Source organism: Bison bison, unplaced genomic scaffold (assembly GCF_000754665.1).
Source record: "Bison bison bison isolate TAMUID 2011002044 unplaced genomic scaffold, Bison_UMD1.0 scf7180017864143, whole genome shotgun sequence".
In the NCBI taxonomy this organism is placed as follows: Eukaryota; Metazoa; Chordata; class Mammalia; order Artiodactyla; family Bovidae; genus Bison; species Bison bison.
The window spans coordinates 3,097,260-3,115,127 of record NW_011494715.1 but is presented as its reverse complement, the minus strand read 5'-3'; the positions used below and the strand labels follow the sequence as shown (position 1 = coordinate 3,115,127).

The 17,868-nt window shown below is 37.7% G+C and overlaps 1 protein-coding gene across 1 annotated transcript in view; it reads left to right on the top strand.

Annotated features, from left to right (window-relative positions):
* Positions 1-17,868, top strand: part of GLRA3 (glycine receptor, alpha 3) — a 95,126-nt gene that overhangs the window by 9,514 nt on the left and 67,744 nt on the right. Inside the window, exon 2 of the mRNA XM_010840261.1 lies at positions 3,850-3,932. Coding sequence (XP_010838563.1) covers positions 3,850-3,932 — 83 coding nt within the window. The remainder of the gene's footprint in view (positions 1-3,849; positions 3,933-17,868) is intronic.

Sequence of the window (17,868 nt, the reverse complement as noted above, 5' to 3'; positions counted from 1 at the left end):
TTGAAGAAGCCCATAGCTTATATCAGCTTCTTAAAGTGACCATTAACAAGACTGAGATTGCACAGGTGATGGGTTAATAAGCTTTATGATCATCTCTAGAATCAGAGGACAACAAAACTCCAACTAGAACACTAGTTCTAATCTTCCATCTAGTGTTCTAACAATCTGAAAACCTGAGAGTTATTTACTTACTTACTCTTTATAGAATTCTTCTTGATGAAATGTCGAATCACCCAAGTAAATACGTAAAACCCATGGGCAGCTTTCTTCTATTTTCTAAAGTTTAATGACTAAGTTTCTCTTTGAACAAATCACATATGTCTTTTACTTTAATAACTCATAGTGTATGAAAATCATCATTTTTATGTTACATAAATGCACATTTTCAAAGTCATATTAATTAGAGAACTCATTTTCATGAAAAGCATTCTAATGCCCTTGAAAGGCAGTAGACTTAAAGGGTAAGGGCACAGAATCTACAGCCAGACTCTCAGGTCTATTGATTCAGCTCTATCAATTTCTGCTTTACATATCAGGAGAGTTAAGTCTTAATCTCCTCATCTCTAAGTAAAGGTAACATCACTTACCTGTAAATTCATACTAAGAAATAAATGAATTAAGGCATATATGAAGTATTTAAAATAGTGCCTACCACACAGTAAGCAAAAAGCTTTACCTAGTATGATATTACAGATAATATTTCAATGCTTATAGTTGAGGCAATTGTCCTTATAACAATACATTTAGAAATATTAAAAACTAATAAAATGCTTATTGTTTGCAAATAAAGCCTAAAGTTGCCTCAAAAAGCCTTTTTACAAAATACTTCAGTTAATGGTTGGGACCACATACTCTGGGCAAACAAGCAATGCTTGTTTGAAAATTGGTAATACCCTGATTTTAATGAGGTGAATTATTTAAAATAGATTACAGTCATTGTCTTATTTTTTTGACATTGCTGCTTAACTAAGCCAAGATGTTTTAAGGGAAAATGAAAGAAACACACATCCTGTTTGCGTGTCTTGTTTCAGAAAAGAGAACTCCATGTCCTCTCTTACACAGTATTTCCTAAACAGTAGAATGTGATTAATTACATCTTGATTTAGTTTTCTTTTGATGTGGTCAGGACAAATCTTTAATTTATATGTTTTAATAAAGAAATGCAGGATCACACTCACCAAGGTGACACATTTTTTCATCCCTGTGCTATTAAAGAAGCTATTGTATTATACCTTAAACAAAAAGAAAGTCAACAAGTGGGTTTTTATTCAGGGTATGATTTATGACAGAAATCCTACAAACAGTGTTTTTCATTGCCAAATAATTCCTTCCAAGTATCTTTTTTTTTTTTTAAAGAATTATGCAATGTCTATTTTTTTTACACCAGAAAAATAGCAAAGATATGAATTTGACATCACATGCATGGTGAGAGCCTGGAAAAGATTCTAAGAATGCTATTTACTTTCATACAAAAGGTCACAGACTTAATTCTCTAAGCCAATATTTGAAACTGGCTGGCTAGAGAGTCTTGGATGTTTGGGAAATTAATGAGTGTACGTTCAAATTGTACTTGTGCATACACTTCTAATAAACCTTTTCACAAGACAGAGAACATTGTGTCCAGCAGATTTTACAATTGTCTTTTGAAGAAAGAATTTTGCAGATGGACAATATCACACTTGCAGGATCACTTAACCTAGCTGATTTAGGAGAAAACTTGCTTTTGAAGATTCAATTCTGTGTGGATTCTTTTAGTGTGCTATGGACTCTAACTTGAGTGAATTGTTAGATGATCCCCTGGGACTCTTAAAAAGTCAGCAGCTTCACCCTCTGTCAGCTTATGCCTCTCAAATGATGTCACTGGGCCCCTACCAAGAGTATTCATTGTCAGATGTACATCATTATAGCTTTATGTCTATGGCCTACATAAAAATGCTACTTCAGAGAATGTGGTTGCATTTAGTAGAGCTGATGGCTATTTTTTGCTAAAACTTAATTTTTTTAATAAGTGATTTAATTCTGTCATCTTTGTGTGCATACTGTATAATTTGGGGGAGGAGGAAATGGGGAGGCCTGGGGTAGTGAGAATGTGCTGCTGCTACTGCTACTACTAAGTCACATCAGTCGTGTCCGACTCTGTGCAATCCCATAGACGGCAGCCCACAAGGCTCCCCCGTCCCTGGGATTCTCCTGGCAAGAACACTGGAGTGGGTTGCCACTTCCTTCTCCAATGGGTGAAAGTGAAAAGTGAAAGTGAAGTCACTTAGTCGTGTCTGACCCTCAGCGACCCCATGGACTGCAGCCTTCCAGGCTCCTCCGTCCATGGGATTTTCCAGGCCAGAGTACTGGAGTGGGGTGCCATTGCTAGTAATCCTTAATAACTAATGTTGATTGTTTACTAGGTGTCAAGCACTTGATTGAGCATTTCACAGATTAACTAATATGTTGCTCACAACCTGTCTCCAGAATAGGTATTATTATTATTACCTTCCTTTTGGAGACGTGAAAACTGAAATAGAGTGAAATGACATAATTGGAGACCATAAATTCTTTGGTCACAGAGTTTAGATGAATGACTCAGCCTAGGATATCCACTAATACACTTCATTTCAGTGGGAAAGCTTTCAAAAAAAGGGAATGGCTAGAGAGTTCTTAGAAAAGAACTTCATTTGAATAAATTTGGATTTATTTGGATGTGGGCTGCTTTTTCTCATATCCAGAAACTACAAATTCTTGGTAATCCATGAAGATAGGTAATCCCTGAAGTCATGTACTCTTTAAAGGAAAAAAAAAAAATTCGAGTAGTAAATTACCTGGAAAGTCAACATTATAATACATTCTGAAATGAGGAAAAAGTAGGGGTCACCATCATGTCATCTCACTTTGTGTGAAGTCCCATCAAAAGTTTGTTTGCTGAACACAGAATATGTCACACATGTTTGAGAGGGCTATTTTGTGGACCTAATACAATGTGGTGAAATGCTCTAATTCCACAACAGGGAAGCCCTAATAATGAGAATTTTGGAATCCTCTAGACCAGAGTTTTTTTCCACTGGATGTTCACTGAGAAGATCTTCAGTGTAGTTAAAAAGACAGTAAAAAATGTCACATGAAATTACTTTCTGGCACTCAGCCTTTTCACATCCAGATTCCAAACCTTGGATCTACTGGGTTGACCAAAAAGTTCGTTTGGGTTTTTCTGTAACATCTTATGGAAAAACCCAAATGAACTTTTTTGTCATCAGTACTTGCCTCAATGATGTTGTCTCTATGATTTGGGGGAATTTTGTCTTTTGGCCTTTGGTATTAATTTTATAAAGCTTACTCTCAAATATCTTTTTTAAAAGAGTCTTTTCTGGAAATAGAAACCACTCTTAGATATCTCCAGTACTATCTAAAGGAAAGCATAAATATACAAATAAATAACTGTGATTAGATGTTTATATATACAGCTTTTCTTCCCTCCAAAACCAGATTTATTTAAAGGATACAGTTATTTCACACTATATATACAAACTGGAGAAAATTTTCTTGAGTAGATGTTAGCCACAACCAAAACAGCATTGTTTTCCATTGTATCCATAACAATAGAATATTAATATGATATTATGCTATTGCTGCTGCTAAGTCACTTCAGTCATGTCCAAAGAGTCCGTGGACTCTTTGCGACCCCATAGACGGCAGTCCACCAGGCTCCCCCGTCCCTGGGATTCTCCAGGCAAGAACACTGGAGTGGGTTGCCATTTCCTTCTCCAATGCATCAAAGTGAAAAGTGAAAGTGAAGTCGCTCAGTCATGTCTGATGATATTATAAATTTCTTTATAAAATGATTACTTTGAATTCTTTCAGGTTGACATTAACACTCTCCTGTCCAATGGATCTCAAGAATTTTCCAATGGATGTACAAACATGTATAATGCAACTGGAAAGCTGTAAGTAAGAATAACACAAGTTTTCCTGAATATTTTTTAAAAAAAGTAGATACAGATTTCTCCCGGAATACTCACTGAATATCATTCTCAGAATACCATCTCACCATCTCTCAGAATTCCCTTATACTCTTTCTCATGGATAATGAAATCAAACCCTCTCTCACTCAGATATCCTTTCACCAAACTTCTCAAAGTAATTCCTATTATCATTCTTCTAAAAATTACCTCTGACTCTTTCAGAATTCTGCAGACCCTCTTCTTTCTCTCAGAATTTCCTCAGACTCTACTTATTCTCAGAATTCTCTTGGAATCTCCTTCTATCTCTCAAATTTCCCTGACTCTCAATCTTTCTCGCAGGATTACATGGAATCTCATTCTTCACAGTAATATCTCAAATCTCATTTTCTCAAAATTCAGTTTCAATTTCAAGGTGTAAAAATTCCCTCATATTCACCTATAAGCAGGATTCCTTTCACCAAAGGAAACCTGACAGACTGAAATAAATATAAAATTCCTTCACTCAGAATTCCCTCCTACAAACTTCACTCAGAATTTACTCAGAAAAGTCCTACTGTCTCTCAGAAATCTTTCATTCTGTCAGATTTCCCTCAAAGAAAAGTCCTTCTTTCTGTCAGAAATCTCCTATCTCTCAGGTTCCCCTAGAAGAGACCTTATGTCTGTCTAAAGACAGAAAGAAAGACAGAAAGAAATCTCCATCTTTCTGCCAGGTTTATATAAAATAACTTTTATAGATATCTTCTTTCTATCAGGTTTCTATCACAAAGAAATCCTTCTTTCTGTCAGAAATCTCCTTTTTTTCCTATCATGTTTCCATCAAAGAAAAGTCCTTCTTTCTGGCATATCTCTTCTTTCTATCAGGTTTCAATCAGAAAGGGTTACCCTGATATTCAGTTGGTAAAGAACCCTCCTGCAATGCAGAAGACCCCGGATTGATTCCTGGGTCAGGAAGATCCGCCGGAGAAGGGATAGGCTACCCACTCCAGTATTCTTAGGCTTCCCTTGTGGCTCAGCTGGTAAAGAATCTGCCTGTAATGTGGGAGACCTGGGTTTGATCCCTGGGTTGGGAAGATCCCCTGGAGAAGGGAAAGGCTACCCACTCTAGTATTCTTGCCTGGAGAATTCCATGGACTGTATAGTCCATGGGGTTGCAAAGAGTTGGACACGACTGAGCAACTTTTACTTCTATCAGAAAAGTCCCTCCTTTTGTCAGAAATTGCCTTCTTTCTGTCAGGTTTCACTCACAAAGAAAACCTTATTTCTGTCAGAAATCTTTCAGTCAGCTTTCCTCAGAAAAGTCTCTCTCTCAGTCAGAAATCAGCTTTCTGTCAGGTTTCTCTCACAGGAAAAATCTTCTTTCTGGAAGAAAACTTCTTTCTTTCAGTATCCCTCAGAAATATTCTTTCTGTCAGGATTCTCTCCCAGAAAAGACCTTTCTGTCAGAAAACTTCTTTTCATCAGGTTTCCCTCTGAAATGTTCTTATTTCTGTCAGGTTTCTCCCCACTAAAAAAACCACATTCTTTCTGTCAGCAGTCTCCTTCTGTCGGGTTTTCCTCAGAAATGTCCTTCTTTCTGTCAATGAAGACCTTCTTCCTGTCTGATATCGCCTTTCTGGCAGTTTTCCCTCAAAAACATCCTTCTTTCTGTCAGAAATTCTTTCTGTCCGGTTTCTCTCCCAGAAAAGACTTTCTATCAGAAATCCCCTTCTTTGTGTGAGGTTTCCCTCAGAATCATTCTTTTTATTCTGTCAGAAATTGCCTTCTTTCTGTCACATTTCTTTCCCAGAAAAGACCTTCTTTCTGTCCGATATCTCCTTCTTTCTGTTAGGTTTCCCTCAGAACACCCTTCTTTCTGTCAGAAATCTCCATCTTTCCATTAGGTTTCCCTCAGAAACATCCTTCTTTCTGTCAGAAATTGCCTTCTTTCTGTCAGGTTTTGCTCCCAGGAAAGACCTTTCTGTCAGAAAACTTCTTCTTTCCATCAGGTTTCCCTCAGAAACATCCTTCTTTCTTTCAGGTTTCTCTCCCTCAAAACATATTCGGTCAGAAGTCTTCTTTGTGTTAGGTTTCGCTCAAAAATGTCTTTTTTCCTGTCAGATGCCTTATTTTTGTCAGGATTCTCTCCCAGAAAAGACCTTTCTGTGAGAAAACTCCTTTTCATCAGGTTTCCCTCAGAAATATTCTTCTTTCTGTCAGAAGTCCCCTTCTTTCTGTCAGGTTTCTCCCCCCCAAAACACATTCTTTCTGTCAGAAATCTCCTTCTTTGTGTCAGGTTTCACTTAGAAATGTCCTTCTTGCTGTCAGAAATCTCCTTCTTTCTGTCAGGTTTCTTTCCCAGAAAAGACCTTCTTTCTGTTAGAAATCCCCTTCTTTGTGTGAGGTTTCCATCAGAATTGTCCTTTTTGTCTGTCAGAAATTGCCTTCTTTCTGTCACATTTCTTTCCCAGAAAAGACTTTCTTTCTGTCTGATATCTCCCTCTTTCTGTTAGGTTTCCCTCAGAACACCCTTCTTTCTGTCAGAAATCTCCATCTTTCCATCAGGTTTCCCTCAGAAACATCCTTCTTTCTGTCAGAAATTGCCTTCTTTCTGTCAGGTTTTGCTTCCAGGAAAGACCTTTCTGTCAGAAAACTTCTTCTTTCCATTAGGTTTCCCTCAGAAACATCCTTCTTTCTTTCAGGTTTCTCTCCCCCAAAACATATTCTGTCAGAAATCTTCTTTGTGTTAGGTTTTGCTCAAAAATGTCTTTCTTTCTGTCAGAAATTGCCTTCTTTCTGTCAGGTTTTGCTCCCAGGAAAGACCTTTCTGTCAGAAAACTCCTTTTCATCAGGTTTCCCTTAGAAACATCCTTCTGTCAGAAAGTGCCTTCTTTCTGTCAGGTTTATATCTCAGAAAAGATCTTTTTTCTGTTAGAAATACCCTTCTTTGTGTCAGAGTTCCCTCAGAAACTTCCTTTTTTTCTGTCATGTCAGAAATCGCCTTCTTTCTGTCAGGTTTCTCTCCAGAAAAGACCTTCTTTCTGTTAGAAATCCCCTTCTTTGTGTCAGGATTCCCTCAGAATCGTCCTTTTTTTCTGTCAGAAATTGCTTTCTTTCTGTCATGTTTCTCTCTGAGAAAATACCTTCTTTCTGTCAGGTATCTCCTTCTTTCTATTAGGTTTCCCTCAGAAACACCCTTCTTTCTGTTAGAAATCTTCATCTTTCTATCAGGTTTTACTCAGAAATGTCCTTCTTTCTGTCAGGTTTCTCTCCGAGAAAAGACCTTTTTCTGTTAGAAATACCCTTCTTTGTGTCAGGTTTCTGTCCCAGAAAAGACCTTCTATCTGTCTGATATCTCCTTCTCTCTGTCAGGTTTCCCTCAGAAACATCCTTCTTTCTGTCAGAAATCACCTTCCTTCCATCAGATTTCCCTCAGAAATGTCCTTTTTGTCAGAAGTTGTCTTCTTTCTGTCAGGGTTATCTCCCAGAAAAAAACCTTTCTGTCTGGAATCTTCTTTCCATTAGGTTTCCCTCGGACACGTCCTTCTTTCTGCCATTTGTCAGAAATCACCCTCTTTCTGTGAGGTTTCTCTCCTAGAAAAAGACGTTCTTTCTGTCAGAAATCTCCTTCTTTGTGTCAGGTTTCCCTCAGAAGCGCCCTTCTTTCTGTCAGAAATTGCCTTCTTTCTGTCGGTTTTCTTTCCCAGAAAACACTTTCTTTCTGTCAGAAATCTCCTTTCTATCTAGTTTCTATCTGAATTATCTTTTTTTCCCCAAAAAATTCTAGAAAAAAACATGTAAAAAATTAGTAGATTTATAATAATGCATGATGTATATTATTTGTTTTTTAGTTTTTTTCTGACATTTACTGAAAAGACATGTTATTTTGCACCTGTTATGGATTGGTATCTGTCTTACACTCTATACACTCTATACTGCTATTTAAAGTAAATTTCAAGCTAGAAATGCCATTTTTGAAGATTAAGAAATATCTATTCTCTTTATACACATCAATGGTAAAATGGATGCTAACTTTGAAAAACATGGTACTTTTTTTTATGGAGTGCGTGCTGGAATCCAAACATTGTCATGTTTTATTTCTCATACACACAACAGAACTGTTGTTATTGTCATGTTTCCACCTGTGTAAATCGTTACTTTGAGTATTTTTACCCAAAATTATCGAGGTGGTAAGTACAAAATATGCCTTCTTTCTGTCAAGTTTCTTTCTCAGAAAAGACCTTCTTTCTGTCAGAAATGTCCTTGTGTCTGTCAGGTTTCCCTCAGAAACGTCCTTCTTTCTGTCCAAAATATTAACACATGAAAACTTTAGGTCCTTTTATTTCTTTAAACTTATCTGTTTATTACCCCAAACTTGGTTGGTCGACATTATGTAATATTTTTGTGATAAGATCAGATCAGTCGCTCAGTCTTGTCTGACTCTTTGCAACCCCATGATACTCCATCATATTTAGAAAAAAATGCCTGTTTGACATATTCCTTTAGAAAAAAATTGCAGCTGGAACTTCAGAATTGGTGGCATGAGATTCCAGTCCTGTAGGGTGGTGAATCTGCCACTAGAGGGCATGCCTACTTCGTAGGGGGACTTGTTGCCAACACTGCACACTGGTTTTCTCTTAAAGAAAGGAAGTGCAAATACCTATTTCTCTGATAATAAAACTTAGCAGGAAGATAATATAATATCTTCCTGTTAAATTTAAATACATTATATAAGTAAGTGGATTAATTTAATTAATATAAGTTAATTAATGTGAATATATTAATTTACTCAATATTTACATTTTATTAACTTAAATATAGGGCTTCCCTGGTGGCTCAGGGGTTAAAGTGTCTGCCTGCAATGCAGGACACCTGGATTCAATCCCTGGGTCAGGAAGATCCCCTGGAGAAGGAAATGGCAACCCACTCCAGTATTCTTGCCTGGAGAATCCCATGGACGGAGGAGCCTGGTGGTCTATAGTCCATGGGTCGCAAAGAGTCGGACACAACTGGGCGACTTCACTTTCACTTTCAACTTAAATATTAGTCACACCCATGGATAAATTACTAAATTAAATGAAAGGAAAATTAAAATTTAGTTTTAATTGGAAGATCTATTTAGCAATAAAAATGGGAGGTTGGAGTTGGGAGTGGGAAGCAATACAGGATTCCTTAGCAGTGTTGATTTCTAACTCTACCTTGAAGGCATTCTGAGGACAGGTATCTTTGTTGCAAAATTAGGTACATTGGAGAGTATGGAGGGAAAAAAATCATATGAAAAATAGTCTAAGACAGACTGGTTCCCTAATTATTAATTTAAGAATACTAAATATTATCCAATAGTGAGGAGCTGTGGAAGATTTAGGAGCAAGAACATGAGTTGGTTAATATTATGCTCTTGAAGATTCTCTCATACAGATGAACCAAGTTATTTAAGAAGGTTCCATAATATTCCAATAAAAAAAATGAAAGTAGGAGCAAAGAAGAGCAGTGTGGAAAGTAGATACAATACAGATTGATGCTGTAGAGGAAGCAAAATGTTATCTTTACCTTCTTAGGCTCCTCAGCCTTGGCCTGAAAATTAAGCAGAAATAAAACATGAACAGAAGAAAAGGATACAAATTTATTTAATATAAGTTTTACAGAAGGAAATGAATAGTCAAGGAAGTGGCAAAGCCTAAATTCTTTTATACCAGGTTAAACAAAGAAAAGTGAGAAGCAGTTGTGGAAAAGTAATGCTATGTGAGGAAGCCAAAGGAAGATGAGAATTATTTTAACAAGATCTCTACAGAATTCTCTTGGCTTTGATCCCCTGTTGAAGAGTGTTTCTTTTTCTCCTAGTACAAGGAGTACAGCTCCTTGGAAGTGTGAGCTCTATGTGAGTACAGCTCACATGGAAGTTTTTAGTCTACTGTTTTCAGAAAGAAAAGGAGAGATTAGAATGCCCTTCTCACACCTGCTGTTTTTCAGGTGCCTTTAGCTTAAAATCATTCTTCTGCCGAAGTGGCATATTTTGGGGGTACATATTCCACTGTTTTCATTTACTTCAATACAGTTCAGTTCAGTTCAGTTCAGTCGCTCAGTCGTGTCCGACTCTTTGCCACCCCATGAATTGCAGCACACCAGGCCTCCCTGTCCATCACCAACTCCCAGAGTTCACTCCGACTCACGTCCATCGAGTCAGTGATGCCCTCCAGCCATCTCACCCTCTGTCGTCCCCTTCTCCTCCTGCCCCCAATCCCTCCCAGCATCAGTCTTTTCCAATGAGTCAACTCTTCGCATGAGGTGGCCAAAGTACTGGAGCTTCAGCTTTAGCATCATTTCTTCCAAAGAAATCCCAGGGTTGATCTCCTTCAGAATGGACTGGTTGGATCTCCTTGCAGTCCAAGAGACTCTCAAGAGTCTTCTCCAACACCACAGTTCAAAAGCATCAATTCTTCGGTGCTCAGCCTTCTTCACAGTCCAACTCTCACATCCATACATGACCACAGGAATAACCATAGCCTTGACTAGACGGACCTTTGTTGGCAATACAAAGTGGATGCAAAGTCTCTGAGTGCCCAATTAGTCAGAGACAAAGAGCTTAGATAAGTAGAATCATTTTGGAAATACTGACAGAGAAAAAAACAGAGTGAGAAATAAATGTTAAAAGGAATACTGATAAATCCAGTCTTAATATATTTGTGATTTGGGAAATGTACATAAAAAGCCAAAGGAAGGAGTTAACACTGAAGATGTACTGTTTTTTTGTAACTGAATTTTAATTGAAGGATAATTACATTACAATGTTGTGTTGATCTCTGCTGTGCAACAAGGTGAATCAGCTATAAGTATACACATTTTCCCTCCCTCTTGGAGCTTCCCTCCCACGCCCCATCCCACCCCTCAAGTTCATCACAGACACCAAGCTGAGCTCACTGTGTTATGAAGATGTACTGTTATGAGCCATCTACAGAGTAGTTCAACAAGATGAAATTTTTAAAGGAGAGAGTACAGAGATGCAAGCAAACCCACAAAGAAGAACCAACTCTTAAGAAAGACCTGCATTTAGAGGTTGTTGTTATTCAGTTGCTCAGTCGTGTCCAGCTCTTTGCTACTCCATGGACTGAAGCATGCCAGGCTTCCCTGTCTTTTACAATCTCTTAGGGTTTGCTCAAGTTCATGTCCATTAAGTCAGTGATGCTATCTAACCATCTCATCCTCTGCCATCCCCTTCTCCTCCTGCCCTCAATCTTTCCCAGCATCAGGGTCTTTTTCAATGAGTTGGCTCTTTGCATCAGGTGGCCAGAGTATTGGAGCTTCAATGTCCTTCCAATGAATATTCAGGGTTGACTGGTTTGATCACCTTGCAATCTAAGGGACTCTCAAGAGTCTTCTCCAGCACCACAATTTGAAAGCATCAATTCTTCTTTCAGCTCTCACATCTATACACAACTACTGAAAAAACCATAGCTTGACTATATGGACCTTTGTTGACAAAGTGATGTCTGTGCTTTTTAATACACTCTCTAATTTGGTCATTGCTTTCCTTCCAAGGAGCAAGTGTCTTTTAATTTCATAGTTGCAGTCATCATCCACAGTGACATTGGAGCCCGAGAAAATAAAATCTGTCATTGCGTCTACTTTTATCCCCTTCTATTTGCCACGAAGTGATGGGAGCAGATGCCATGATCTTAGTTTTTAGAATGTTGAGTTTTAAGCCAGCTTTTTCACTCTCCCCTTTCATTCTCATCTAGAGGCTCTTTAGTTCCTCTTTGCTTTCTGCCATTAGAGTGGTATCATCTGCATATCTGAGGTTGTTGACATTACTCCTCACAATCTTGATTCTAGCTTGTGATTCATCCAGCCTGGCATTTCGCATGATATACTCTGCTGCTGCTAAGTCACTTCAGTCATGTCCGACTCTGTGTGGCCCCATAGACGGCAGCTTACCGGGCTCCCCTGTCCCTGGGATTCTCCAGGCAAGAACACTGGAGTGGGTTACCATTTCCTTCTCCAGTGCATGAAAGTGAAAAGTGAAAGGGAAGTCTCTCAGTTGTGTCTGACTCTTCACTGTATATGTTAAATAAACAAAATGACAATATACAGCCTTGTCCTACTCTTTTCACAATTTTGAACCAGTCATTTGTTCCATGTAAGGTTCTAAGTGTTGCTTCTTGATCTGCATATAGGTTTCTCAGGAGATGGTAAAGTGGTCTGGTATTCCCATCTCTTTAAGAATTTTCTTTTTTTTTTTTTTATTCATACAGTCAAAGGCTTTAGCATAGTCAATAAAGCAGAAGTAGATGTTTTTCTTGTATTCTTTTCCTTTTTCTATGATCCAGTGAATGTTGGCAATTTGATTCGTGGTTCCTCTGCCTTTTCTCAACTCAGCTTATACGTCTGGAAGTTCTGGGTTCGTGTACTGCAGAAGCCTAGTTTGAAGGATTCTGAGTATAACTTTGCGAGCATGTGAAATGAGCGCAACTGTATGGCGAGGAGGAGGGAATGGCAAACCACTCCAGCATTCTTGCTGTGGGAACCCCATGGAGAGTATCAAAAGGAAAAGTGGAAACTTTACCCTTAGATTAACCTGGAATGCTAAATCCTATCACTGAGAATTCCACTGAAATAAAGGAAGAATGTGGTCCATTTATATGGCCCAGGTTCAGATGTTTCCCTTATGAAATCTAAAGGCCTGTCGCACAGTCCGGGGCTCCCCATCCTCCAGGATCTAATGCCTGATGATCTGAGGCAAAATTGATGTAAGAATAATAGAAATGAAGCACACAACGAATGTAATGAGCTTGAATCATTCCCAAACCATCTCCTCCTCCCCCTGGTCTGTGGAAATATTGTCCTCCTCAAAAATGGTCCCTGGTGCCAAAAAGGTTGGAGACCACTGCCATAGTCTACTTGTTCCTCAAATCTCAACAGATTTACCCAACTGCTTTTATTTGCCCAAAATTTTAATATTTTCTTAAATATTTTCTTCTGGTCTTGAATATCCTTCTTTCAACCTCAGAAGAGAATTCTGAAATAAATACAGTAAATGCTTGCTTTGGGGTGAAAAGAAATTGTGTTAGCTTATTTTTCCTTCTTTGTAGTAGTCATTTTTTTACTCTCCAAGTCCAGCCAGAAAATACAGGCCAATTACCTTGACAATTTGCATTTTCCAAAATTTACATCAGTAGAAGCCTAATAAAATATGAAATCATATATACTACAGAGAGCATTCTATCTACAATGAAGCCCTGCTTTTCACTAAGCATTTTATTTAATTTTTAAAATAATCTATAATTTGCACCCCAATTTTTGCTGGCAATATATAAAACTGAGTGGCATTTCTAGTGAAGATGAACTAAATATTAAAGTGATCACTAACTTGCTTCTCAGAATTAGATGTACTAGTTTAGTTTACTAAAGTTCAAGATTCAATACATGATTCATTTTTTTTAAATTGACTGTATGAAGTAAAACTTAGGGCTATCTTTTAAAAAAATAAATTTTCATTGATATTGCTGTTTTACTTATAAAAGCATCTTACTTATTTCCTTGATAAGCAGCTAATCTATGAGGGAAGGAAACACAGCTATTTTATAATTTATACTACACCCCTAAGGAATTTACAGTGCAAAGCAATGTGCAGGAATAGGGGTATGGAAAAAAAAAGATTTAATATTCAGCTTTTATTTATGTCATAAATAAACTTTCTAAATGGGCAATTTTTTCCCCCTAGTTAAAAAAAGAACTAGAGGATATTTTTGATCTTGAAAGAATATTGGATAGTAGTTTCTTTGAGTCATAATAAAGCTTTCTTGTTCATTAAAAGACAGTGTTGACTTTAAAAAATGTACAACATGAGAGTTGTGAGTTAAATTTTATTTGGGACAAAATGAGGACTTAGCCCAGGATACATATCAGATACCTCTGAGACGCTGTTCCAAAGAGCCGAAGGGGCAGGGGGAGAATGGGTATGTATGTGATTTTGGTGAAGAGGGAATACATGCAATCAAACACATTTTTTTTATAGAAGGTTTCTGTTAGTCACAAGAAGCAGTCATCTCCATGAAGGATTGTAGTGCTTTTCTAGTTATGAGAAAATAAGAGAATTGGGCCCATAAAATCGGCTCCTGAAAATATCTATCTGAAGACCTGTTCTGCCAGTTTTTCCTTGAGCACAGAATGCCTCATTCCCATTCTTCACCCTGAACTCCTTTCAATGGGTGTTGAAAATCAGCAGCTGCAGCAGCACATGATTTAATCTTTGTAGAGGGCTTCCCAGGTGGCTGAATGGTAAAGAATCCACCTGCCAATGCAGGAGGTGCAGGAGATACGGGTTCAATCCCTGGGTTGGGAAGATCTGCTGGAGAAGGGAATAGCAACCCACTCCAGTATTCTTGCCTGGAGAATTCCATGGACAGAAGAGCCTAGCAGGCTACAGTCCATGGAGTCACAAAGAGTCAGACACGACTGAGTGACTAACACTTTCTTTCAGGGGTAAATAGCAAGTGCCTATGGCAAGTGCCAACTTGTAGTTGGAGACAGTATGACATAGGATACACAAACTATCACTATGTCCAATAAACAGTATAATTCTGTGTTTCACATCTAAAGAAGAATGTAGGTAACAAAAGAGGAAAACATCACCAGAGAAAGTTAAATAAGTTTTAATTATTCAAGTTGGAAAAGAAAAAATGAGGAAATAATTCATTGATGAAAGAATTCTTTTCTGCAAAGAACAGCCTAAATCCCTAAAATTACAGTAAAAGTTACTTATAAGAGTTAAAATGAATAAAAATTACTGTCTGAAATTTTAAGAAGCTTTTGAAATATGCTTTAATGAGGTTTTCAAATAGATATATCTAAAATAGATGAGAGTTTTTTGCTATTTAATTTTTCAGATTCATTTTGAAAGCATGTCTGAAAAGATTCAGACTGGTTACTCTGGAATTTATGTTAAGACTAATTTTTAAAAAGGTTACAGTTATTTCCTAATAATCTCTATTGTTATTCAAACTCTTTCATAATTTAAAAAAAGTGTGAATATTATTCAAAATAATATTATGCTTTTTGCCTGGATAGTTAGAGATACAAATTGTTCTTATTTTCTGAGTAGTTATTACTTAATCCTCTGTGGTTACAATGGTGGTTAGAAAGCAAGTTTTCTCAAGACAAAAATATTCACTAATGAACTAACTAGCTACTTGGAAAATCAGTTCCCACTTAAACATTAAATATTCCTTTCTATTTAACACATTTATTTAACGTATTCTATTTAACTCTCCTAATTTGTCCATATATTTGTAATTTGAATTTTGCTAATTATCAGATATTCTGAGTGTTTGATAATATAATAAAAGACCATGTAGTTAAAAATCTTTCAAAAAGATAATGTCACAATTGTTTTATATTCATTACTTATCTGATTTAGTCCTAACCACAATTTAATAAGATAGGTTTTATTTCCATTTAAATATCAGCAAGTTAAGGCTTACAAAGCTTAAGAGACTTTCCCAAAGTTACACAATTAAGAAGTAAACAAAGCAAATTCATGTGAATTAATAGCCCACAAACTTACATTAAGCAACATTCATTCAGTCACTTTGAACTCTATCTGACAATTTCAAAATATTTATAGTGTGTGACTATGGTATACATAATTTAGCTCTACAGTTAAATATACCCAGTAATTTTACTTGCTTTCTCAGATGAAAAGGCTTAGAGTTCCTTCCTCTGCCTATTTCTCCTCCCCTGAATGTCTTCCCTTGTATTACAATTGGCCTATACCAAGTTGTGGGTTTCTCAGGTGGCTCTAGTGGTAAAGAACCTGCTTGCCAATGCAAAAGATATAAGAGATGCTGGTTCGATCCTGGGGTCAGGAAGATGCCCCTGGAGGAAGGCATGGCAACCCACTCCGGTGTTCTTGCCTAGAGAATCTCGAGGACAGAGGAGCCTGGAAGGCTACAGTCCACAGGGTTGTAAAGAGTTGGACATGACTGAAGCCTCTTAGCATGCACATCCCTCCACCCCCCTTCCACCTTGGCTGACAATGACAATCATTTTGTGATGTGCAGTCTAAGATCTAAGATCACAGGGAGCTGCAAAACACTCTTGACCCAGATCACATCTACATCAGCTACTGTAGATACCACAATATATCTTGTTTTATGTCTACCCAATTGGGTGACTTGACTAATTACAAGTTTGCCTTTGCCCCAGTTAAACATCTTTATGTTAGATTCAGCCCATAATCTTTACCTGATGATCTGTATCTTTTCTAGTTAATAGTCTAGAGAATTCAGCAACGTACCATTATACAAATTGCCAACATGCGCTGGATCATTGAAAAAGCAAGAGAGTTCCAGAAAAAAATCTATTTCTGCTTTATTGACTATGCCAAAGCCTTTGACTGTGTGGATCACAATAAACTGTGGAAAATTCTGAAAGAGATGGGACTACCAGACAACCTGATCTGCCTCTTGAGAAATTTGTATGCAGGTCAGGAAGCAACAGTTAGAACTGGACATGGAACAACAGACTGGTTCCAAATAGGAAAAGGAGTACGTCAAGGCTGTATATTGTCACCCCGCTTATTTAACTTGTATGCAGAGTACATCATGAGAAACGCTGGGCTGGAAGAAGCACAATCTGGAATCAAGATTGCTGGGAGAAATATCAATAACCTCAGATATGCAGATGACACCACCCTTATGGCAGAAAGTGAAGAGGAACTCAAAAGCCTCTTGATGAAAGTGAAAGAGGAGAATGAAAAAGTGGGCTTAAAGCTCAACATTCAGAAAATGAAGATCATGGCATCTGGTCCCATCACTTCATGGGAAATAGATGGGGAAACAGTAGAAACAGTGTCAGACTTTATTTTTGGGGGCTCCAAAATCACTGCAGATGGTGATTGAAGCCATGAAATTAAAAGACGCTTACTCCTTGGAAGGAAAGTCATGACCAACCTGGATAGCATATTGAAAAGCAGAGACATTACTTTGCCAACAAAGGTCCATCTAGTCAAGGCTATGGTTTTTCCAGTGGTCATGTATGGATGTGAGAGTTGGACTGTGAAGAAAGCTGAGCGCCGAAGAATTGATGCTTTTGAACTGTGGTGTTGGAGAAGACTCTTGAGAGTCCCTTGGACTGCAAGGAAATCCAACTAGTCCATTCTGAAGGAGATCAGCCCTGGGATTTCTTTGGAAGGAATGATGCTAAAGCTGAAACTCCAGTACTTTGGCCACCTCATGCGAAGAGTTGACTCATTGGCAAAGACTCTGATGCTGGGAGGGATTGAGGGCAGGAGGAGAAGGGGATGACAGAGGATGAGATGACTTGATGGCATCACTGACTCGATGGACATGAGTCTGAGTGAACTCCGGGAGATGGTGATGGACAGGGAGGCCTGGCGTGCTGCGATTCATGGGGTTGCAAAGAGTCGGACACTACTGACCAACTGAACTGAACTGAACTGAACCATTATACAATCCAAAAAGGCTGGTCTGAGAAAATTGTTCAACAATGCACTAGAAAGATTCTTCTAGATGGAGTACTACTCAAAAGAAAAAAATTAACAATTGCTCTTTAAATCAGTTATAAATCACCTACGCATATTATCCTTAACAGTATTTTGAAATTCTTGTTCATAAGGATAACATAAGAATTCCTTCAATATATACATTTGCCTTAGAATTCCAGCACACTTGGTCATAAGATCATTACATGATGTTAATAAGCATGGCTTTTCCTTTATGATGCTATTGGCATCTACTGACCATGGATGGCTTCCTAACTTACCTGCACACAGACTAAATTTTAACCTCTCCAGAATTTTGTGGGTTTGGTGTTAAGCTCCTTTATTTTTAATGCATGGTCTACCTGTTAATAAACTTGAGTATATTCTCAGCTTTAATCTCATGATAGCTTTGCAATTCTTCAGGCCACTTCTGACCACCTTTTC